Genomic DNA, 25416 nt, shown 5'->3' on the forward strand with positions numbered 1-25416 from the left:
GTTTCACTGTGTCAATCCTTAACAGAAATATGTGGTTACCCTTGGTCCTGGATCCAAGCTATTCCCTTCTAAGTTTTGCATCCACTAAATGTTTTCTGAGATAGCTACTGTCAGTTTGCAGTCATCTTTCCTTGAGGCAGAGAGCTGTACAATGTTTTCCCCAAAGCAGCCCCTGAAATCCCTGTGTTGAGTGCTATATCCGTGATTTAGGTGCTCCCACATGTCAAGATCACTTGCTTTTGACTGGCTGAAGATGTGAAGGTTGGGTACAGCCTTGGCTTCAGTGACATGGTGGAATTTAGGATCCTGCATGGTAGAAGCAAAGCAGCAATCAGGACTAAATTTCTGGAGAATTAACTTTGGCCTCTTCAAGAACCTGTTTGGAGGGGTCACACCAGCTACAGATCTAGAGGAGAATGGGGCCAAGAGAACTGGGCGATGTTCAAGCAACACTTCCTCCAAGCTCATGGTGAATCCCCATGAGCAAGAAATCAAGCAAAGGAGGCAGGAGACCTGCATGGATGAGGAGGGAGCTCCCAGCAAATTTCAAATGGAAGAAAGAAATTTATAGGATGTGGAGAAAGGGACAGGCCATGTGGAAGGACTGTAGGTACATCTTCAGAGTACACAAGGATGTGACAAGGAAGGCCAGGGCCTGCTTGGAATTGAGTCAGGCAAGGAATATCAAGGACAACAGGAAGGGTTTCTTAAGTATATCAACTGCAAAAGGAAGGATAGAGAAAATGTGGGTGCTGCTGCTGGATCATATGGGTGTCCAGGTGTTGGAAGACACAGAGGAGGCCGAATTATTGAATGCCTTCTTTGCTTCAGTGTTTACTGCTGAGAACAACCCTCAGGAATCCCAGACCTCAGAGGTAAGAGGAAAAGGTTGGAGAATGGAAAACTTGTTTGTAGAGGGTTGGGTTAGAGATCAGCTAGGCAGATTAAACACCCATAAATCTGCAGACCTGATGGGATGCACCCAAGTCTGCTGTGGGAGCTAGCAGATATTGCTAAGTCAGTCTCCATTGTCTTTGAAAAATCATGGACTGGGAAAGATGCCTAATAACTGGAGGAAAGCCAGTGTTACTCCCATCTTCAAAAGGGCAAGAAGAAGGACCTGGGAAGCTACCAGTCAGTCAGCCTCACCTCTCTCCCTGGACAGGTGATGGAACAGATCATTCTGGACGTCATCACCAAACATGTAAAAGAAATTTAGTTCATCCTTACTCAGCTTGTTTATCAACAACTTGGATGAAAGGATAGAATGAACCCTAAGCCAGTTTGCAGATGATGCAGAACTGGGGGGAGTGGATGGCACACCTGAAGGCTTTGCTGCCACTCAGAGGGACCCTCATGGGCTGGGGAGCTGGGCACAGAGAAACCTAATGGGGTTCAACAGGGGCAAGTTTAGAGTCCTGCACTGGGGAGGAACAGCCCCAGGCACCAGCACAGGCTGGGGGTGACCTGCTGGAGGGCAGCTCTGTGCAGAGGAGCCAGGGGTCCTGGTGGACAACAAGCTGTCCATGAGCCAGCAGTGCCCTTGCAGCCAGGGGGGCCAGTGGGATCCTGGGGACATCAGGAAGAGTGTGGCCAGCAGGTCAGGGGAGGTGATTGTGCCCCTCTTCTCCACTCTAGTGAGGCACATCTGGAGGGCTGTGTCCAGTTCTGGGCTCCTCAGCACAAGAAAGACAAGGAGCTACTGGAGAGGGCCCTGTGGAGAGCTGCCAAGATGATTTGGGGCCTGGAGCATCTCTCTTATCAGGAGAGACTGAAAGAGCTGGGCCTGTTATGTCTAGAGAAGACAGAGAGGGGATCTCAGCAGTACATGTAAATATCTCCAAGGTGGTTGCCCAGAGGATGGGGCTAGACTTCTTTCAGTGGTGCCTTGGCAGGGGGCTTGGACTCAATAATCTCCAGAGGTCCTTTCCAACCCTAACTATTCTTTGATTCAGTGACATATATTAACCACGAGATTGGAGTAAGGGATCTTAACTCTCTCTGCTTTCATGTGATGGCCCCTCGCTGCTTGCTTTTATTGATTCTTTCAAAGTTAAAATGCATAGAAAGTCTCAACAGGACTTGCATCATATAAAAGAAAGTGTTCAGGAAAAGTATTGTTGGAGTTGTACTCAGCTCAAATGCATCACTCTCCAAGCTTGACCTGTAGGGAGCTCACAGCTAATCCTCTTCTCCTACAGCCAAACAGGTTTTAATATAGTTCTGTGGATTTATTAATCAAATTCCCATTCCATATCTTCAAGCATTTCTTCCACAAACAGTTAAGTTTATTTCCACTCACCATTAATTTATGTAATGTAAGAAAGTCTAGTCTGGTGAAATGGTAGGAAACTTGAATTCAATACAATGTTTATTCTGTGGACTGTCCTTCCTGCCATCCAATACAGAGTATGCTACTTAATTGAATGAGAAAAGTGTTATTCTTCAAGGATTTAATGTTCTTTGTCCCATCTCTAGAAAAATAAAATACAGAATTCAAATACATCTATGTAAAATATATATTTTGGGATTTTTTTTCTGACTAGCAGTAGGCAAGCTTGTAAAACTGAATCCTCCCAGCAAAACTTTGTAGAGAGAATTGTGTTAGTGCTTAACAGCACTGTGTGTACATCAGCAATGAATACTATAGAAAACAGGATGTGGAATAAAGATGATTATTTTTACAGGATACAGATCCAAATCCTCAAGATGTTATCGTGGCACAGAGGAAAGTCCAAACAGGAGGTTTCTACTATTTCTTTAAATGGACATACACTGCAGTTGAGAGGACAATTGCACAGCTAGGTCCATGTATGCTGATCAACTTATGGAGCAGTTTTGTTATCTTGATACAGTACCTTTTTCTCCCCATCTGTGGGGGCTATTAGACCACATGGTGGGGTTAAATGAAACCCAATAGAATAGGCAAAAAAAAAAAGTTGTAGGATCCTTAGAGAAGCAGCTGATGCAGGCTGGTCTCTGTGTGGGTGGAGGCAGGGCAGCCTTGCAGAGCAGCACAGATTCACCCGAGTACTCTGCAGTCATGGGACAGGGAGTACAGGGGTGTTGGTAGGAGGAAGGATGCCGAGTTCTGCAAACTTTGCCAAAAGAGAAATGAAAGGAGAAATGGAAAACAGGATTCAGCAGCAAGCTAGGATAAGTTTGGAGAGAAGGTCATAGAGACTTAGTCATACCTACACAAAGATGTCCAAGCATCTGGTCTAAGCTTGGTAAGAAAATACAAGTTTTCCTCCCTGGTTATGTAAAAGATACTTGTCAGAGCTCTTTGCCAACTTAACTACACTTTGTCTGGAAGAAAATGCTCCCATGTAACTGCACTTATCCCTACCCCTAAGATGTCCAAGGAATCCTTGAAGGCAATAGGAGTATTACCTTGACAGGAAAAGGGGTGCCTTCATAGGGATCCTGTCAGAAAATTACTAAAAACAGAATGATGGTCAGGGACTAGTCAGTCAGAGGAGGCACCACTGAATAACTAAAATGTCTCACAGAGGGTTGTTATAACACTGACAAGAAGACCCAGATAAACCTAATATAGAAGTTCTGCCCTATTTCCCTCCCTGATGCCTCCCATGCAAATTCAAAATTATGTTCTCAAATTCAGGGGTGAAAGAGGGACATGATACCCAATTTTGATCATGACTGAGTGCTTCAGCCTTTCATGAAAAAATATCCAGCCACGAAAATGCAACTTTTTTTAGTTTTACACAAAGTATGCAAGTATAATTATGGTCAAAAGAATGTTCCCCAGCATTTCCCTGATTTCTCCCCAGGGTCCTTAAATTTGCTGATGTTAAAAGAAAAACAAAGAGCTACTAAAAGGCACACCTAGCTCTATAAATAAAAAGGAGGGAAGAATGAAAGCATTTTTTGTATTTTGAACCAGCCATTGTGTAGGCATTTGCTTACTCCATCACTGCTCTATGCTCAGGACATTAAGAGAAGACTGATACTAGAAGGAGTCTCTCTACTGCATTGAGTCTGACCTGAATTTCCTTTCTAAGGCCTGGGAAATAAAATCAGAGAGATTAAGATGTACTTTTTACCCTTGTACTGGAAAACTTCACTAGCAAAGGGCAAATTTTTTTCCAAGATAAACAAAAAATTTGGCTTAATTTTGTGTCTGGGTTATAAATACATTAGAAAGGGGGAAAATTAGTCATATGAGCATATAAATAATAGCTCAATTACATTCAAGAATATGTGGGTGGGTGTCCTGGGTGGAATAATTTGCTAAAGCAGAGTTCTTCTTCCTTGCTTTTCCTCTTCCTCTTAATTTATTCCTCTTTCTGAATATGTGCTTCTTCTTTTTAACCTTTATTTATATCTTGCTTTTTGTTCTTTAATCTTGGTGATCTTTCTATAATGGGTCTATACACATTTTTCTTTAGGATTGGTATTTTCAATGGATACCGACACTGTGTAAAGCGCTTAAGTGTATGCCTAGTCTCTGGTACACACTTCTATTCTCCTGATGTCGAGAAAATATATGTGTATAAATAAATGTGTATTTAAAATCAAAGGAATGCTTAACAGTTCTGCAGTACAAGTCTGGGTATGGCTGTTTTCACCATATTAAAGTGCAGTACTGTACAACCTGCTGCAACATCAAAGACCCCTCCTTCCTTCTTGCTTTTTCTTAGACATTCCTGCTCTTGCTTTTCGCTGCTTGTTTTGATTTTGGTCTGATTTCACTAAACTGATGCTGACACATAATAAAATTCTCCAACATTTAGATTTTTGTCAAGCCTCCTGGCTGATCAAGGCTGTCAAGCTGATCTGCCTATTGATTCAGATCCAGGAACCAACCACTCCAGCTACGCTGTTTCTTTTTGTGCAGCTTGGCAGCAGTGAGGAATCTAAGCATCAGTGTAACCATGCCTGGCTTCAGAGCAAGGCTCAGCAAGGATCTGGAAGGACCAAACCACCTGAGACATGTGCACCACACGGAGCAGTGAGCTGGAGCTGTGTGAGAGCATTCCCACTGCCCATGCTTGCCTGCAAGGGAAACACTGGAGTTTGCTCAGGATTGTGTTGGTCTCATAACTCCATAGGTGATAAATGAGGTACTGTGTGTTGTGCATGCCTTTCTCTCAAGTTGTTTTTTCTGTTAGTTGATTTGTTTTAATTTTTATTGGGTGCTAATTACATCACTGCACTCATGTGGTTTGTTCTGGGCTCCCATAAATAACAAATATTTTTACTGCCAAGAGATGCTGGCAATATCTGTGAGAAGACATCCAGAGCCAATATTTAACTGAGTACCTGAGTGGATCATGACCTGACATTTATATGCACTCAGTCTGAAAACACTGCGTAACAGTATCAAAAACAAGAAAGTTGTAGCTGTGATTTCGTTTTAAATCTGGGATCTTGTGCTAGGTGTTAGGAAAACATTCAGAATTTTCCAAAATGTCAACAAAAAGATTTTTCCCAGCCTCAGTGGAGTTTTGATTGTGTCTCTCACTGAAGGCAGGGTTGGCCCTTTCACCAGAAGCACAGGACTGGTAGCCCTCTCCTTACATACACATACAGTTATGCATGGAGAGGTTTCTAATCCAAAAGATTAGAAGTGACTCCAAAGGTAGTTTTGCACAGCAGCAATTACTCAGGCCCTGGAAGCAAGCCTCAAAAGCTCCTGAATTAAGGCTGTCAGAGGAAAAAAAACAAGGGCTGACCAAAGCCTGAGGACCTAGCAAGCAAAACTTCAGAAGTCTTTTTTTTTTTTTCAAAGTTTCTTTTGAAAAAGTGTGAATATTCTTAGCATATTTTCAACCTGTTCTGGCATAGGAATCTGTTCCTACTGCTTCTAATTTCCATATTTTGTGTCCTTTCACTGTTTAGAACATTCCAGGTTCACAGTTAATTGTGGGTAAAAAAATCCTTTGGTAGATGGAACAGTATGAGATATGCTCTCACTTCCTGGCTCTTTTGAGGACAGTGACCCATGGCCAGGCAGGCTGTCTTACTTCTCACTGAATGGTTCTACATGGTGGGGTGATGCACAGCAGCAAATCCTCTCCAGTGTCATTTGCAAAAAGTGGGACTGATGATATTGGGTCACTTCCCACAGGAAGGGCCTGCAATTAAGAACATGGTGTTTATCTGACCTGAATGGCTGGGAGATGATGTCATTGAAAATGCACTGCACCACCACACTAACACCTGCTAATATCCAAGGTGGTCCCCATTTGGCATCTGCATTTCTGATGTGGATGCATTGTTCTATCTGAGTTAACTTGAGCTGTTTTAGGAAAGCAGTCTGAGTGTTGCTGAGCAGAGATAGCACCACACACGGATGTAAAAGCATTGTTAAGACAAGCTTTATATGGGATGTTCTGCCAAATGGTTCCCTTCCCTTCCTCTTCTCATTTCCTTGTTCTTCTTCAGCCGCTGCAGAATGGTAATCCCTTTATTCACTTATGCGTAAACCAGTGACTTTCCTGACCTGCCACAAAAGACATTTGACTAGATGACTTCTCTGGAAAGATGCAGCAGTAGGAGATGGAAATATCTTCCCTGAGGATTTTAATACAGCTCTGTTTGCACTGACAGTCAGAATATGGAGAACCTTGCACTGACAGCTGTAAATAAAAAGGAAAATACTACAGCTGGTTTCATTCTTCCCTCTAACATAAACTTTTTTTTCAATATCTGTTTTTGACCTTTAGAAACAACACATGCACAATGTCTTGCTCATCCCAAGCAGCAAGCTTTGACATTTTGTTCTTAACACACAAAAGAACAGGCACACAACTATATCTAAATGGAGAAAGCATGGAGACACTTATGGAGAGCAAAGTCACTGCTGGTTCCAAAAATTTCGGAGAGTTAAATATGAAAATGAAAATCTAGGCATTAGAAACCTGAGTCATTATTTCCTCATCTTGCAGATAACACTGGCTAAAATCCTTTTTCTTCACTCTTTCCTTCCAGCCAAGAATGTCTCCTTCTGTCTTGTCTGGTTGACTGCTGGACAGCCTATCCCTGCAGCCCATTCCAGAGACTGTTGGCAGGGTGGGCAGGGATCATCACCTTTTCTGATGTGGCTAGGCATTGCAGAGCAACATGCAAGAGTAAAGGGGCCCAGGGGTGGCTCTAAAGATGGCTCTAAATACTCACAGGAGACACCTGGATTCTTGTCCCTCCACCACAAACTATTTCTCTGCTTTACCTAAGAACGCAATTAGTATATTGAGGCTGCTGTGATGTTAAAAGAATAGTTATACCATGGTGGTTTTAGGAGATGTCAACCCAAGCCCTGTCCTGTACAACTGTAGGAGTCCTTCTAGTTCCCTAACCTGGACACTGACACAGGGGATGAGCAGTGTCCCTAGAACACCCAATTTCAAAGCATTCCAGTCTGCAGATCCGGTTCTTCGCTCTTCCACTGGAAGGATTCCCTTCCCTTCCCTCTCCAGTTCTTCTTTCATCCCTCCCTCCATTCAGGCTCTCCAACCATCCATTTTCCACAGCATAGCTTCCCTCTGCTTTCTCAAGGAATGAAGCTCTGCTCTTGCCAAAGCGCAGTCATCTTTCACCAAGGAAGGCTGTTGGAAGCAGAGTTCCCCAGGTCAACTGGGAGCTGCTCCAATTACCCAGGTGCATGTCACTACAATGCTCCTTTATTCCAGCAACCCCTCTCCATTGCCTGGGTGGAGCCTTGCTGTATATGACAGAGCAAAGTGTTCTGGTGACAACCACTCTTGAGCTCAGCTGCACTCCTAACAGATGGTTGAAAGTGATTTTTCAGTTACTTCCTTAAGCAATAGTGGTGGCAAGAGTCTGGTGCTCTCCTCCTGCACCCACAGGGTCAGAACATCTCCATTTTGGTAAAATGTGAAGCAGAAGCATAGTTCTGACACCTGCCAGAAAAAAAACAAAAAAGAAAAAGAAAAAAAGAAAAGAAAAAAAAAGAAAAGAAAAAAAAAGGAAAAAAAAGAAAAAAAAAAAGAAAAAAAAGAAAAAAAAAGAAAAAAAAAAGAAAAAAAAAAGAAAAAAAAGAAAAAAAGCCCTTCAAAGTAAGGACAGTTCTTGAACTGTTCTTAAAAGGGCCTGAAACACGAGAACCACAAACTGCAGGTGAAAAGCTACTTCTTTTATGATGCGGGATACTTTGTTCCACACAGTGATTCCTTGGGATCTTAATACATGACTTTTGCATTTCCCAAAATTATGTGGGGGAGAGTGGTGCAGAAATCACACATTCCTTTTTTTTTCCAGTGTCTCATTCCATCTTTTCAGCCCAGAATTCAAGGGTAGGCTCTGGCCTTCACATAAAGGTATATAGATGGTTTCATCAAAAGGAAAGTAGTGACTTCAGATTCAGTTTGAGAATTTTATTAAAACCATAGGTTTCTGTTCTATACAAAACTGAGGAGATTTCAAAAAAGAAGTATTAACGACATTGGAAACAGTGCAATGTAAGTGGCTTGTTGATAAAAATCTCTGAAAGCTATATACAGGATTAATACTACACAACTGTATTAATGTAGAGACTGTCAGCAACTTTAGCAATATATACAAACTACCTTTACACTCATAAATATCTTATTTACAGCTAATAAATAACATTCAAAGCTAAATCATGTTTCCTTATGAAAAGAACCTTCACTATTTTGTATCCAAATTTTAAATGTGTTTGTATTTGACCCTGTATTAAGAGCTGTCCAGATATTTTGCTTCTGAAGAATTTGACTTTCAAGAGAAAATTGCAACAAAATGTGGAATCTATAGGGAATAAATCACTGTATTTATTTTTAGAGGTCTCAAATGCAGTGGCTCAATACTCAACCCCACCCTCAGTGACTCATCACATCTCTGCTGCAGTTTAATCAAATGTGAAATCAAATGTGAGCAAATTCAGAGCTATTAATATTCCAACATATTGCACTGTTTAAGACTTTTATCCCCAAATATGCTAGCAGCTACAGTTGGAAATAAGAAACAAATTGTGCACATAAACACATACATATTTTTTCTTTGCTTTTAAGATGGGATGATATTGAAGAAGTCACCATCTCCATGCTGTCTTGCACATGCAGGAAAAGACTACAACACCCAGCATCAACAGCTAACATTACACTTCTCCAAATGTCTATCTTAAAGCCCTTGTGCCTCCCCAGCATTTTGTTTACTCTTTAGAAAGTCAAAAGAGGGCTACTGCACATTTCAGCGTGCTAGAAAAACTACATATTACTTAAAAATGAGGAAGCCGACTGCCTCCAATATACCTATTTTTTTAAACTTGCAGCATGGCTAATTTGAGACTTTTTCAGAGCACTCCTTGTGGAGCACAACCAGGCTGCTTTTAATTGGCTCAGCTCCTGCTTCCTGCTGAATTCCATCTCATGGCAGAAAACTGTGCAGCTCCTAGCACTGTGCCACAGCCAAGAAACAAACTGAGGTGGATCACTGGCAGTCACAATTCCAGTACAGGGAAGTATGAGCATCCTTGTCAGCTGTCAAGGGGATTCACTTGCACTGAAAGCTGCACACAGCAGCCACGCAGCTGCATGACTGACACTTGGTGCCAAAGAGCAGAGAAACTGTGACAGCTTTGGCAAACGTGACGCAGGCAAGCAGGGAGAGGGTGGAGGGTGGGGGGAAATATCTGTTTCCTGCATTTTCTGGTAGCTCAGTTCCTCTGCAGTTCCATTTTCACAGTGTTGAAAGCTAGATAGTTTCATTTGCAATAACTGAAAGCATAGATAAAATATTAAATGTCTAGATAAGACACTGGCATTGCTGCCTTCTTCTAGAGCTGTTATTTATTCCAGGGTAAGTGGCATAGAAGTATACAGCTTAACAGATCATACCTATTGCTAAGCAGCACTGGCATCTACCCCCAATTAAATACATTCATAACCACAAACTAAAAAAATCATCCCCATATTAAGTCAGTCCCTGACATCTTCTAGTATTACACACAGCAAAGGTGATTTTTTTCACATGTGAAACCTACTTATTTGCTAAACACACACTTGAAAAACAATGAACTCTCTCCACTGAACTGCCTGAAAATTCAATTTGCCAAGATACAAAAAAATAGTTTCAAATGACTCATGAAAAGAACAAAAAAAACCCCACTAATCAAAAAAAAAAAAAAAAAAACCCAAAACCAAACAAAGTAAAAACAGCAAGATAAAATAAAACCAAGTACAGGGCTTTGTTTCTTTTCAATAAATATTTAAAAATTGCTATATAGGATCTGATGTCAAGAAACCTTGTCACAAGGTATCATGATTAAGCAAAATTACCTATATCTTTTCAGCACTTCAAACTTTGGCAAGTAGTTTTGCAGGTTTCTTTTGTTTTTAACTATTTGGATAATGTATCTTCATGGTTAGTAACTTCATATGCTGAGACTTTTTTTACAAGAAGTCTCTAAAATAGCTAGGAATAGCAGGCAAAAATCCAGCAGCAGATAAATATTTCTATATATTTGGTTCTGAACATCCAGTCCACAGGGATGAACAGACTCTTCTCCTCCCCAGTGTGAAAAATCCATGTTCTTGTCACTTAAGCAGATCCACGAGCAGAATTTTCTTTCGAGGCTCTCTTGGTACTGTGGAGAAAAAAATAAAATATAAGGGTGATGAGGAAGATACTTGTTCCCTCTTGTCTTATTTTTGAGAATTAAGGTTTTAAAACCCCCTACTTAACAGGAAGATAAATAACATGCTTAGGCTTCTCCTGGCTTCTGCTTGATTTTATGTCAGATACACACACAGAGCTCTCAAGGCCTGTGCAGGTCATTGCCCCAGCCTAATGCCCAGCACATGTGCATTTTTATGCAGAGCTAGATCTCAGTCCAGAAGCGTCCCCATGAGACCATTCACACACAGTAATTGAACTAATATAACCACTTCTCTATCTCAAACTTTAGTGGGTAAAGTCCAAAGACTGTCTCCACATCTAATCTGGGTCAGGAAAATTATTGATAGAAATATTAAAGTGCACCAAAGGGCTATAAAACAAAGGCAGAATCTCTGACCCACAGAGATGAAACACTCAGGAATTCACCCACCTGATGGCTGCCATCAGAAAGCAGTGTGCTAAGAAGAGCACCTTCACACACATGCCTGCTCCATTCCTGAAGCAGCCCCATGTTCTGCAGCTAAGGGCAAGTGCTGAGACAGAGACACGCTTTCTCTGTGTGCTAGTGCCTCGTCTGCAACCCTCCACAACAGTCCCTCACACCTGGCCTGTGACTGTGGGAGGCAGTGACCAGAGCTTGCTTCTCAGACATGCCAACAGCCACGCAAGGATGGCTACCAGAGGAGCAAGCCAAGAGCTTTCAAGCTGCCAAAGTGGCCATAAGCAAACCTCTCGTTAGTCTGAGCTGTGAAGCTTTTGAAGCCCTGAGAAGACTAGTGCAAAAGTCAATTAAAGAAAAAGTTTAATTACCACTCAAGTGGTAATAAAGCAGTCTAAAACCAATAGTGATTACTCGTACCCTCCTCTCTTCCTGCTGACGGGCTGCTCCGAGCATTTCACAAATATTGCTGCCTCTTCTCCCTTACTGAGATGTGAGGTGCCATCTCGAGAACAGAACACCACTCTGTGGAATAAATATTGGAAAAGTCACAAGACTGAGCCAAACATCCCTTTTTAATCTTAGAAAGAAGACTGGTTCTTGGAAACAGTCTTTATACTTTGTCACGTGGGGCACTGCTACTTTGCAGGCCTGTGAGAAAGTTATTTTTAAAAGAGAATTCTGTAACAAAAGAAATGCTGTGCAAGAACTGGTAAATGAATTATACATGGGCATCAAAGCATAGCCATAACTTTCACTGATCCTTTGCAAAAAAAAAACTTCTTGTGGCTAAGATAGCAGAAGTTCTATCCCAAAGTCTCTTGGATCTTTATTTACAGAAGTCTTTACGTGAGATTTTGTCAGGTGAATGAACTTGGAAGAAAGCCATACTCCCTCACATGTGCAAACAAAGTAGGTTGCAATTTCCAGAAAACATGAGCACTCACTTTTCTATTTATCAGTACTTTCCCCACCCCTATATTTGTTCAGCTCTGATAACTGTTCTTTGATCAAGTGACTGACCTGTTTATTCAAAGGAGGAACTAATTATTATTTACTATACTATACATAGGACACACATACTCTGTTCTGGGCCCATGTTCTGCAAACAGATCTCATGTTTAGTGAATATGAGTATTTCAAAAGATTAATGTCGAAGTACTTCTGTTCAGGCTTTGACGTTTCAACATTCACGCATTAGCAATGTCCTGCAACAGTCACGTGTTTCAGTTTTCTATCACCATTCAGGTATTCAACCCCCAAGGAAATCCAACTTAACTAAGCAATAAATTCTTGTGCAAACACACTTTTGGAAGGATCTCTAAAAATCTCCATCTAAGCATGCTCTTTGTGACAAAAGCTATGCAAGAACCCAGCATGAAAAAGGAGGACAGAAATTACAAACACAATCACTGATGCTGGTTCATGGAGATACTCTTCTGCATATTATAACTAACCTTAAGTAGGTACAACAGTGGGATACTAATTAATTACATGGGAGGAAGACTACAAGCTGCAGATCCCAGTGGAAGTAAATGGCTGAACCTGGCTGATAGAAATGGTGGTTTGATACCACTGGAGCCCAGATTATCATTAATACTGTACCCACTTGTAACTGCTTAACATGTTTGTCCCAGTCTGAGATACCAGAAATCAGGGAGCACTGTCAATTAGAATTAATATAGCTTATAACAAATCAAAACAAGTTACTTTTTCTGAGTTTCCCCTGACTTCATTCTGATTCTCTGGATGTCAAATGTAAAGGGAGTCCACCAATCAGACCAGCTAAAGAAGGTGTCTTTTTCCCACTGCAGCTTCACCATAAACAGGTCTCCAATATCCACTTCTGTGTAAATGAGGAAGGAGAAGGTCTTGTTTGAGGAGATTTCAGGCCTGTGGGGAGGAGAATAAGAAAAAGAAAACAACAAACAAAAAAGCCACCTTAAATTCTTGGACAGACAAAGAAAATTGAGGAGAAATAGAACCTGGAATTTTTGTACTCCAGAGAAGGAAACAAAAACACCTCTACCTTTTGTAGAGGCAAAAGGAAACATCCTTCTCTACCAAGGCTGGTAAAATCCTGGGACAGTCTGCCAGGCAAGGGCTGTCCTCACCTGTGCTCTCAGAAAACCCAGACACCACCACCCATAACCAGTTTACATTCGTCAGAGCAGGAAACAACTCCATTCCCTGCCAGCCTGTGTCTAGGGACCCACACACAAATTTATGCTTATTTGCAGAGCTGTGAAAGCAAATCCCAAGTGTCCCTCAGCTTCTGCACTGAGACCTTCAGATGCATAAGTCCACTTTTAAGAAGATTTAACATAGTATAAAGATACCAGGAAAAAAATAAGAAAGCACTGGAAACACTCTTATTAAGCTGTGTCACAGGTCAGATTTCATGTTTCCATATTTCAGATGTCTTATCAAGAAGAGCTCCTGTAGGATTTGGTTCATTAATTTCCAAAGCAAATGCAACTCCTTGATCAAGGACAAGAGCAGATTCTGGGACCCTGTAAGATTAGTGCAGCTGAAGCCAGAACAAGTTTTTTCAGTTGAGACTTTAACAAATTAGGCAAAACAGTACTTTGCAGTTGTTTTTGTAGCTACTCACAGTGTGAAAGCAATGTTCTCACTCTTGTCTAGAGTGCCATAGAGAGAGATCAGGAATGGCTGGTTTGTCTTGGTCATATTAGTCTTTGCAAAGAAATGAATCTTGACCTGATAATGAAAGACTGAAAGAATACAACAGAAAATGCCATTAGGAAAACTCAATCTCCTAAGAGATAGCTGGTGACAAAACCACCCTGCCTCATCTCTGAAAATTCTAGGCTGGAATTTCTCAGCTTCACTAAAATTAGTATATTTCCCTGCAGGTGTCCAGGGTACTATTTTTTTTGCAAGAATGTAAATATTAGCAAGCAAGGCAATTGCCATTAAAGAACACCTTTGCAGCTCTTGCAGCTAAACTTTGCAGCAAAGCTGCCACTATAATACTCCCAGAGTGTGCAGTATCACCTTCAAACCTGCTATTGAACATATAAGACTTGCTATACTTGACTTGAAACAAGTGAGCTGTGCCCTTCTCTAACAGAAGGCTTGGTAAAAGGAAAAAAAACCCTAAAAAACAAAAAACAAAAACAACCCACTGACACTGCAGGTCAGGAATGAGCCTTTTTGATTGCTGGTCCATCACACAATGCACACTATAAGAATACCATGGTGTACAGGCAAAGCTAAGGAGGAAAATAAAGTAGTAAAATCCAACATTATTTTCCTAGCTGTAAGGAAAGTATTCTCATCCCAGTTTTCTTGGGCTTTGTCATTCTCAGACCTCCCACAGCAGCAATTAGAATCAAGAAGTGCTGTGATGCTTTAATGAGGGCTGGTGCTCCTCTAGCAAGTGCACTACCAAAGGCATAAATCTGATGCTTCCATGTCTTTAATTAAGATGCTCAGCAGACTGAGTTCTGCCGATTATTTCCCCGGCAGAAAGAAGTAATCATTCAGATGAAAAACACTGAAAAAGTTCCAAGTTTTGGATTGGGCAGCAGGAGTTGTCTAACTTTTGCTACTTAGAAACTTGTTACAAAATACCTTTCTTTTTGCACTCTACCCTACACCTCGAGTAGGACAACACTTTTCTCGAGACTTGGATTCAATGGCAAACCACAGGCCAGCTTCACCCCTGCTCACCACAGGCACCAAAGCAGCAATATCCTCACCAACAGCACATGCCCACTAGTACCAGTCTTGCTCACCAGTAAGCAAGGAGTACCTACCTTTATAGGGCATCTGAGCACGGGTTTTCAGATACATTTTAGTGTTTCTCTTTGTTCTCACTCTGTTGACCTTGTAACCCAAATTGTTGCAGCGGTTCTTGCGGCAGCTCAGGCAGAGGCCCTTCTCAAAGGCCTCCTTTGTGTTGCAGCGGTAGGCCATGCTTGGCTTTTCTTCATTGAGGAGAGAGTCAATGAAGAGGTGGATGGATCGTTCATGGGAGCATTTCACCAGCTGATCCACATCTTGAAAGAATGAAAATGTGTAATATGTATCCACATGTGCATATAATGATATTAATTCCTAAGCAATGCTGTCAACAGGCATGATCCACTATGGCAGAACTGAGCTTTACAGCATGACTTTTAAAAGCATTTGAAAGAACATATTCCTGCGCCTCTCAGAGCTCTTTCCTTGCAAGACACCTTGCTGGGCTATTCAGGTTTCCCTCAGAATGTTACACTGTTTGTTTCAGAGCAACCTCACCTCCGAGCCCTTTCTCAGCAATCAGACGCAGTGCTTCTCCCAAATTGCAGCCCGGCTGGAAACCTCCACCGTTAGGATAAATATCAATGTGTCCAACAGGCTTCTGGATCCCAATGCTGCGGTCTGGAGAGCCTCGGGTGTAGGTGTGTAGGACATCCACAAACTCAGCATCATCCGGGGAGAGGCGAGTGAGTTCATCAGCATACTCAAAGGTAGGACCGGCAGGATCCAGCCCTTTATGGGGCGAACCACAAAGAAAAACTGATATTATTATCTGCCAAAGATAATAATTGATCACAAATGGCATTGATCACAAATGCCAAACTCAGCTGCCACATTGGTCTAAATGTCTAGTTTTTCTGCAGACATTACAGATGGATCGATCACCACTTAAATATCATGAATGTATACCAGAGAATCAAATGCACTACCTTGGAAATTGTCACTGTTTAAAAAAATAAAAGTGTATGCAAACACATGGAAGGAAGCCCAGCTAACTTCCTCAGAGCTTTAGCATTTCCAGTGGATGGGAGAAACAAGCTCTTACGTATTTTCTCAATCTCTTTCTTTCTTGTCAAGAACTGCAGAAGTTGTATCTGAAGTATGGAAAAGTCTTGCTGACAACTCCATGCCAGAGGAAAAGTGGGAAACGTAAGTGAGGGCTTCACTGTCTACACACCTAAGGGGAAGGGGATTACTAGGGTAAACTGTCAAGCTGCAGCAACACTAACATCAAAAAGGCCCAGGAGCTACTCTGCCAGTGAACAAGTACCATCTGCTGTTCACACAGCCCCTGAGAGCTGGCTGAGGGGACACATCCTTTCTGCAGCCCTCAGCTGGGGACAGGCACCTGTGCTGCTCACCCACTGTTAGCTCCATGCGGTCTGAGCTGCTTCCCCCTCAGCTGTGAGGGCTTCAGGGGCCACATGTTCCCTGTGCTTTTCCCAGGGAACAGTTCATCTTCAGCACCAAGAGCAACCATGGAGGAATAACAGAGGGCTACTGACATGTCTGTGATTTGGCAGACTCAGTGAAAGCAGCAAAGCTGCAGCTTAGAGAAAGGAAGGGCAGAGGGACTAGCACGTTGGCCTCCTGACTTTAATCTGCCACCTCTCAGGACTTGATCTTTCCAGATGTGACTGCTGCCTAGCCCACCTCCCAGCATGCCTGTGGATCTGGGATCACAGCCAGGCTCAGGTGAAAGTGCCAGGAGCTAGGCTCCCTTCTGAATGGTGCTCCCAAGCTCTCTCAGCAGCAAAGACACCACAGATGAGCAATTTTCTTAGCTTCATTTGCTCATGAAGGCAATTCCTTTGTCAATGAGGTCAGTGCTAGTGGCTCAGCTCCCAGGTGCTGGGTTGTAAACCAGCCCCAGAGTGGCCACGCACTCTGCTTTGTCTAGCAGATTTCTCAGGCTCCAAAATTCACCTTAAGCAGACATAACAACAGGGAAAATACATGTCTTCCCCAAATTCTCACAGTATTATTTCCAGACTAGAATATTTCTTGAGACTGTTATGATAAACTTTGTAATAATCCACATGGGATCTCTTCTGGTTATCTGTCCAGTCTCCCTTTGAGCCCATATAAACTTCTTTCATCTACATCACCCCATGGCAAAGAGTTCTGCAGGTACTAAACTTGCTGCAGCAGAATTTACTTCCCGTTCTGTCTCAAGGGCTCCCATCAGCTGCAAGGAATGACTTCTGGATAAAGACAATCCACTTAATTTCTTATGCTGCAAGAGATACTGTGACCTTTGCCAAGCCATGGTTTGGTCAGTCCCCACCACAACCCCCCAGACTGCTTCTTTATCAGGGCCTACTCACTCATTTCTTGTAAAAAAGCAAATAAAGGCTTTTCACTGACCACCCTTGTTGTTATTTTCTGAATATTTTTCCAGTTCTACCCCAGAAATATTGGGCCCTGCTGTTTCATTAAATAATGAATACATAACCAAAGTACTGCCAGCAAGTAACAATTATTCTGGTGATTTTTCAGTAGAACATAATATTTCAGTATGGAAGAGATGCAACTCTCCACTCTACAGTCACAGGTGTTCTTACCAGTAATTCTGTTCACCTTCTTTTTGGTCAGATTCCCAGCAATCCCAGCAGCATGGGCACCTAGACTGTACCCCAGCAAGTGGAGATTGTTGAGAGGATAATTAAATTGCTCCTGCAGAAGAGAACAATTTGTTTAAAGTTCGAAACCAAACACAAAAAAATATAAAAAGACACAAAATAAAATGTTTTGTTAACACTGGAATTTTTGTTGGAGCCATGAATAACAGAACAGACACTAAACAGTTATCATCATTTTGTGCCATTGTAAATTTCTTGATCTAACCTATTTATGGCCAAAATCAAAACTGAGAGGAATGCAAAATAAAGGACAGAACACAGGGCTGTTTATTTAATAAAGGTTTTCAGCCACCCTCTCCCCACCAGTTTCTGAATCTCCTAAGGCAGGGCACATTTGCAATTCCCAAGGACTGGCTTCTGTATAATATGTATAGGAACCTGTCTTTCATAGCTACCTTTCACAGAGTCCTCAGAAATACTCTAGGCACACAGGACCCCACAGACCACAAGGTAAAGTCTCAGGAACGCAGTACAAAAGGCCTCTGAGTAGGAAACAGCCAGTAGACCAAAGCTGGGATTTTACCAGTCCAGCAAAACTTCTCTCTGCAAGAGTTTAACTCCATCTACCCAACATGAGATGATTAACATAGCTGCATCATTGCTGTTTTGTCTCCTGTGACATTACATAGAATATGAGATGTGCCTCCATGTCTTACCTCCATCCAGTCAATAAACATAGCAACATCCTTTCCCACCAGCCTGGTGTAGGCAGCCGACACTGGGTAGTGCTGCTGAGCTCGGTCTAGCCAGTCCACCACAATGACATTTGAGTCAGGCTCCCTCTTGTACAGAGCATCCACCAGCTTTGGGACCCAACTTTCATACATCCCTGTCACCTGTTTGGTTTTGGTGATTTTAATTAAAATAGGAGAGATATATTAATATTTCTGTGAGACGCTTCTGCTCAGTTTATCTTAAGCATGGATAAAAGGGAGATTCCTCCCACTTTGTCTTACCGTCCACCCATGGATCACCACAAAGGTTTTACTGGTATGATTGAAGTTGCACTGTGCCAGGCTGTTCACCTGCCCAGGAACCAGGTAGCAGACATCCTCATCGGGCTCTGCAGGCGTCCGTAAGGAAAACTTGCTCTCGATTCCCTCAAAATTGTTTTCGCCTTCTTCTATAAGAGCACAAAAAACATAGCAGTGTTTTAGGAGTACTAGGACAAAGTCAGAAGGCACAGGTGCGATGTTGGAGAGATATGTGGAACAGTCAGGAGATATCTGGGACAGGTGTTTTTCATTTCCTACAGCACTCAGTGGACACACAGCAGCTGTGTAAAGAGGAAATCAAAGGGTGAAAATTGCTCCCCTTCCAAGGTCCTGATAAAACAGTAAGAATCTGCTGAGCTGTCAGAGAGGTATGAATACATTTTGAGAGCCAGTATTTTGCCCATTACATTAAGCAGGAAACCTCTTAAGTATCACAAGAGTACAGAAAAGTGCACACAACAGTCACAGACAGTCATCCAGGAGAGCAGAGAGTTACTATCATACTATTACATATTTTGGTGGTGTATCTTCCACATCACCTCACCAATAATCACTGCTTAACAAGGCCTTTTATAACTCTGTGTAGTTGCAGTGCATTAAAAGCTGTGAAGTCACCACTGTTTTACAAAATACTAGTTTTAAGTTTTGACCAACAAGCAGCAGGTGAGGAGATCAGACACCCATCAGAAAAACTGAACTAGCAAACCAGCAGTCTATTTTGGAGTACATCTTCAGGTCATCTGATAACCTACAGAAAAATAAACTGCCGAAAAGTATCTTCCTCTGCCTGAAGCAGAGGGAAGGAGGGTGGGGAAGGAGGTGCCGATCTTGTACTGGAGGTAACAAAGTATGTCCTGGTCTGCAAAGACCACTCCCACCAACTTCCAGCTTCAAAATTTAAGTACTCCTTTTCCTGCCAAGTGACTTTAGACTTCATATTCACCATTTCTTTTGGGAAGAAACTTAAATGTCTCCTCTTTTTATGTCTGATTCAACTCCTAAATGCCTCTATACAGCACACTGTGTAATTAACTTTTCAAAACCCAGGCCCCAGTTTGGCAACTTGAGTAAGGCAAATATTGACTGCCTGTTTTTCAAGTGCAGCTAAAGTTAGGACAGCTCTGTCCTGCTCAGCATTGTCTTTCCTGGCATCAATAACACCAACCTTCCACAAACACCTAAACACACATTAATGAACGGCTCCATGCCACCATAGGGAACACAAATGGACAAGATAAGGACCTTATGCTGGGCATGCAAAACAGATTTCCACTCCCTTTTCCCACTGCCGAAGAGGTTTTCTATGATAACTGGCAGATTTGCATTTCCTGCCTGAAGTCGTGCTGCATTGCTCAGGTGATAAATAACTAATAATTCATTTCTTTCCAAAACAGTTTTCCTGGTCTTCTCACTCAAGCTACCATACATAACAGAGCACTGACTAACTCACCTCAGGAAGCTCTAAAAAGCCTGGGAAGTTCTTGCTGTGCTTGGAGGATCACAAGAAATCAGGGTCTAACCTCCCTCATCACATCTAAAACCAGCACAGAGCCTTGCAACAAATGCTTACATACAAGTCTGAGAAACTTGTCAGCCATAATCAATGGCTTAAAATTGCCCAAGTTCAGCAGGATTTCTCACCTGTCAAAGCACATGCAGGAAAGCAAGAACCATTCACTGAACAGAGGCAGTACTCAGCTTTAGGTTTCAACCTTGACTCTGCTAGGCTGGCTAGCTAATCCAGGATAATTACCCTGAGGGCGCCCTTCCTGCCTCCTTCCTCCTAAAGAAAGGTGTTTTTCATAGACCTTACCCATCCTTCTACCAGTACAAGCATCCGCATAATGGTAAATATAACATTTTACTCACAAATGAAAGCTAAATTTACCAAACTAACCAAATGTCTGCACTTTTTCTCTATTTCTGCATATTCAAAACTTAGTCACCAACTGACAGTATAAAACACTTTTTTGGAAAAAATCTTTAGATCTGCATTATTTACTTTTTAGCCAGAGAACGAAAAGTCCCAAAGGCAGGTTGGTTAAATATCAGCTATAACTTTTCACTTGGCTGTGAATCACTAAAACCTTGAAAGGAACAAGAACAGCTTTCAATTGTAAGGCATACAATGCCAGGACTTTCAATTATGTATATTCCCTCCTATACAGGAAGGCGAAAAAGAATTGTCCACCTGCTCACTAGTTAATAGTGCTTCCTTTCATACCTAGATATCATTTCCCTTCTGGATTAAACTTATCTGATAATCATCCAAAATCTAAATTACATTGATATCCTGTCTTGTAGTGTGTTTTCAATTACAAACACATGCTAGAATTTGCATGTAAGTTCAGACCACAGCTCTTTTGAAAAGAAGCTCATAGGGAATTTACAATTCAAAGTGTACCATACTTAAGGGTACACTTGGAAAAGTGCACAAAGCTTAGAAAGATTGCAGTACAGTGGCACCTGCCACTGAAGATGTGTTAAGTGCTTCACACGTATTTGCATGTTTCAATCTAATAATCTTTGATGGGGATTTGAGAACAGAAAATCACTGAGATACAGTCAGCACCAAGAAAGAAGTAGCTGCAAAGCAACAGCCCATGAGTTAGGGAAATGGCAGGCAGCCATTTTTCTCATTTAACTATGTTGTATGAGGATTAGAAAGTCAGAAGAAATTACTGTTATCATCTTATACCCACAAAAAGCGTCATGTTATCTTATGTCCACATATGGTCAGTTCCCAGCAGGAAGATGAGTGTGTGTGTAGTGGAGTTTATTACAGACTTCTTCACGGTGGGCTCATCAAGAAGATTTTCTCAGAATTTGCCTGAGTTTGGCTTTGCAAATTATATACAGCTCTGAGCACACACTCACCATAGTTTAGTTAATAAAATGTTTTAACTCAAGTTAATTAAACCATGGAGACCCCCAGCTCTGAGCAGAAGACATCTTGTCTACACCTAATGTTGTGCTGCACACAAGCTGCAGTACCACCTCACATCCCAGCCCCTGCAGAATACAGGAACACTCAGTCTGTACACACAGATCAACACCTACATGTACCTTAAACCTGAAGCAGAGAAGTTCAGAAGATCACTTAAGAAAACAAGCATTTCCCACTTCTGCTTTCATACCTCATTGTATTTCTTGTTCTATTAAACAAATTATTCAGAAACAAACTTTGTCATTCATAGACTTTTGCCACAGACCTTTTCCTCAGAGATTTAAAGGGAGAAGTCTCCTTGAATCACGTCCTGAGCCAGTGAACCACTGGGCCTCATTCCTACAGTCTTACACAAAGAAGTGCAAAGACAGCCAATGTAAACACTCACCATAGTTTAGTTAATGAGATGTTTTAACTCAAGTTAATTAAACCATGGAAAACCCCAAAATAGGTAGTTTTCAGCATGTTTCTGAAAGGTGGACAGAAATTTATCTGAATTAAGATTGCATTTTTCATAATGCAGATACAGAAATTAGATATCAAGAAGTATACATACGGATATTGAGATACTGAAGTAGGTTTTTATGACAAGAATGCAAGTCCCATTTCTAAACGAGGCTTTTGAATAAAACAGACTGGAAGTAAACACATGCAGACAAAAAAGAAATCCACACTTTTACTGAAAACTACTTTCCCAGCTATAGTTCAGCAAAGGTACAAAGGCATGTGTTATGTATTGCCAAAGCTTCCAGGCACATAGATACAAACACAAGCACCTGTTGCAAAATAAAGTTTTCTGTCTATGCTGTGTGCTCACAGTTAGCTTGACCCACAAAGGGATTATTTAGGGAACTGAAGCAGAATTAAATTACCAATTCCAGATGGAAGCTGGCTTTTCAGGCTGCATCGCCAAAACTTCACCATTTTGTCATGTTATTCAAAGTTTTCTGATGCTTTTCTTACACCCCTACTTGCACAATATGAATTTCCATTTTAAAAAAGAAATAAAAAGCTGTCCTGTGCAGCAAGGTATAAAACCTCACAGAACACACAGAAAGTGGGGGTGGGGGGGAAGCTTACAAACTGGAAGTCAGTAGTTTTGTTTTTCCTGTCCAAAGTTTGTGACACTTTGGACTTGCAACTTGTGAAATTCCGTTCAGTTAGGGACTGCTGTCAATTATCAATTTTGAAAGCATCCCACTGACTTTAGGCATTCTGACAGACCAATCAAGAGGATTCAGTCTCAAGTTTCTTTCACAGGAAGCCCAGGACAACTTGCCTTCACTGTGAAACTGTTTACCACTGGTCAGCTGGGTGGAGAATGTGAGTCTTGAGGAAGTAACAACATCTGGAATATTAATCAAAAGTTAAACTGCCCACATCACACAGATTGCCAAAATATGATAACAATGCATTTGCCAGAATGAGTGCACCTAAGCTGTGGTTTTAAAAATGGAATCTTTGATAAACAACAATTTCCTAGCATTATGCGCTCAGAAATGGAAATAGCATTAGCTAGGTGCAAAGATCCTTAGAAAGTATACTGCTAGACTGTGTCTTCTATGGCCCACAGAGACACACATGCACAACAGCAAACATCTGCACATATCAAACATTTACCAGCTGTAGATAACTGGGCCAAATCTTCCATCAGCCAACAATCAGCATTAGGAACACCCATCAATCAGTCGTACTGAATTCCTAAGAGTTCTGAAGCAAACTCACAGCCAGCTATAGCAAAAGGCCTATATCACAGAAATGGTTATTGTTTAATTTGATCTACACTATAAACTGAAAGCACAACTACTGTGTGTTGCCATCCCAGGAAACCTACCTCACGAGTCAAGTTATTGTTTAACCTTGCTGCAAAAATATTACAACTTCATGTTTATTTATGTATTCCTCAAGGGCAGAGCCCTGAGAGTACGTTCTGCTTCACTTTGCAGGTGGGGCCAGTGGAAAGAGCAATACCTTTGGAAAGCTACTGGGCACAAGTTCAGAAGCTAAGCAAGAACCTTCCAGCTCAAGTTTTGCAGCTGGTAAACTGCTGTTCTCCCACTGTACACAGGGATGCCCACTCCTCTCTGTGGTACTCCCTCACAAATCTTTACTCAGCTGCAGCTGGGACACTTGCAATTCAATCCGGCAGATATCTAGCCACCCATGAGTCCCTCTGGAATTGCTGCAATTAGCTGAAGAAAAAATGCAACCATTGTCAGACTTTGCAGTAATACAGAGGTAAGGATGCATGAGAAACTCCTACCATGCAAGTACTTCTGCACAGAGGAGATTCCAGCAAACCTTTAGGAGGGCTAGTGATCATGCTAATCTCCAGCACAACTTGAGGCCTGAGAGCCTCACCTCTGTGCCTTGTCAGAAATGCATTGTTTCTCAAAAGGCCATGCCACAGCTGCCCTGGTATGTCTATCCCAAACACAAACCATAGAAAAAGGCAGCAGCTCATATCACACAACAGGGTAAATATACTGACTCTGGATTTACACTGGTAAATAAGGATCTGAATGTATTTCTAGCAATGCTTTTATCTTTTCCAGGACCAGCATCTTTTTCACCTAGAAAGCCCTTTTCTATGTTGTTTTTTAAATACTCTGGATTCTTGGAGGGCTGGATCAAGTGTTTGCTGTGGTTTCAAAAAACTTTTTACTGCGTTGTGCATGGAAAAGTGTGGAACTAAAGGCTTGAATTGCTTTAGGATGAGCACACAACCTGCTTTCATAAAACCTATTCCTAAGAAGAAATAATGAAATTATTGGTAAGTCTGTGTCAAATCAGTTCCTGCAGGGATGAAAGCTTTCTCTGAGAAGACAGTTATTTTACTGTATAGAACTTGGATACTGTGATGAAAATTGGTTTTGATTGTTTCTGATGGCACAAGACTGGATTCAAAGCTAGAATACATTCCTTTCACTGTACCCTAGCACCCCATCCTCTTACTTTTGAATAGTTCCCTTCAGCTTCCCTATACACAAAGAAGTAACAAAGGGACGCACAGCAGAAAAAACAGAAGTTTATATATTCCAGTTTAGGATCACAAAGCAGCTCTAGGAGCTACAGCCACCCTTTCTTCTAAGGCCAGAAACTTTTAAAGACAGATACTATGTGTGGGAGATCAGTGTAAAAAAGTAAGCCTGTGACAGGACACTGCTAACAATATTTTAAAGCTTTTTTTAAGTTTGAGTAGTAGTGGTCTCCTAAAGCTAGTCAATTTGTTCATAACAGCTTCAGTTACATTGTGATTAATTGAGAGAGCATTAGCAAAAATCTAGCACCATTTGCACATCTTCCACTTCCCACAGCTTGGGCAGGATGTCTATGCACGAGTGCAGGTACAACAGGCAGAGCGCGAACGGCAGTAAATCACTTTGCTCACTTTTCTCCTAGTGGATCCTGCTCATTACAGGCTTAACTACATCTCGAACACATTACCACGACAGCGATGAAACTCAGCCTCGCCTTGTCTGGGATCAAGAACTGTACGTAGCTGGGATGCTGGGATAGATGAGCCCCACAGAAGAGGAAGCCGAGGGACCTTACCGTGGTGCTACTGCTGCGCAAATCCCCTGCTGGGGCAAGGAACTCTGGGAAGCCACCTTGTCTCTGGGAAAAAAATACATCCCAAACCTCAACAGGTCGCGCCACCAGCCCAGCAGGTTGTGCCTGGGTTTCGGCTGGAGAACAGGCTCCAGGTCTCTCCTAACAGGATGGAGGTTCCCCCCCGCGGTGTCGCTCTCCAGCGCCTTCCAAGCCCACTCCGCGACACCCGGGTCCCGCAGCATCCCAAGCTCCCCGGGATAGCTTCACAAAGGAAAGATTGCAAACTCCCCTTTCCCGCCACGCTTCCCCCAAGCCCCGTTTCCCAGGAGCAACAGGCGGGCCCGGCAGCCCCGTGTCCCGGACTCACCGCCGAGAGCAGCGCCCCAGCGCAGGCAGAGGCACACGGCGGCCAGCAACGCCTTCCTCCACATCTCGCCTCCTCCGCGGGCA

The 25416-nt window shown here is 42.1% G+C and overlaps 1 protein-coding gene and 1 long non-coding RNA gene across 4 annotated transcripts; one reads left to right on the plus strand and one right to left on the minus strand.

Annotated features, from left to right (window-relative positions):
• Positions 1-4781: 4781 nt before the first annotated feature.
• On the plus strand, positions 4782-25403 carry LOC131095796 (uncharacterized). Of its 2 annotated transcripts, XR_009115910.1 has the most exons (4): positions 4782-5094; positions 23368-23649; positions 23967-24184; positions 24814-25403. It is a non-coding gene; the product is annotated as an uncharacterized LOC131095796 (long non-coding RNA). The 2 variants fall into 2 exon arrangements; XR_009115909.1 differs by having other exon boundaries at positions 23368-24184.
• Positions 8346-25416, minus strand: LPL (lipoprotein lipase). Of its 2 annotated transcripts, none has more exons than XM_058043901.1 (10): positions 25334-25416; positions 18426-18589; positions 18126-18305; positions 17392-17503; positions 15326-15559; positions 14842-15084; positions 13674-13794; positions 12770-12952; positions 11480-11584; positions 8346-10588 (listed from the first exon to the last, which is right to left on the minus strand). In XM_058043901.1, the coding sequence occupies exons 1-10, from the start codon at positions 25395-25397 to the stop codon at positions 10543-10545; spliced, it is 1452 nt and encodes a 483-aa protein (XP_057899884.1). In that variant the 5' UTR covers positions 25398-25416; the 3' UTR covers positions 8346-10542. The 2 variants fall into 2 exon arrangements, with proteins under 2 accessions (XP_057899884.1, XP_057899883.1); XM_058043900.1 differs by having other exon boundaries at positions 18426-18592; positions 25334-25415.

Source organism: Melospiza georgiana, chromosome Z, assembly GCF_028018845.1.
Source record: "Melospiza georgiana isolate bMelGeo1 chromosome Z, bMelGeo1.pri, whole genome shotgun sequence".
Taxonomy (NCBI): Eukaryota; Metazoa; Chordata; class Aves; order Passeriformes; family Passerellidae; genus Melospiza; species Melospiza georgiana.

Excerpts from the sequence above, each read along its gene's own strand:
- LPL (XM_058043900.1), bottom strand. The coding sequence starts at position 25,397 with ATGTGGAGGAAGGCGTTGCTGGCCGCCGTGTGCCTCTGCCTGCGCTGG. Across the intron at positions 15,085-15,325 it reads TGCTGAGAAAGGGCTCGGAG|ATGTGGATCAGCTGGTGAAA; the intron begins GTGAGGTTGCTC and ends CATTCTTTCAAG. Across the intron at positions 11,585-12,769 it reads TCAGGGGAAACTCAGAAAAA|AGTGGTGTTCTGTTCTCGAG; the intron begins GTAACTTGTTTT and ends TTTATTCCACAG.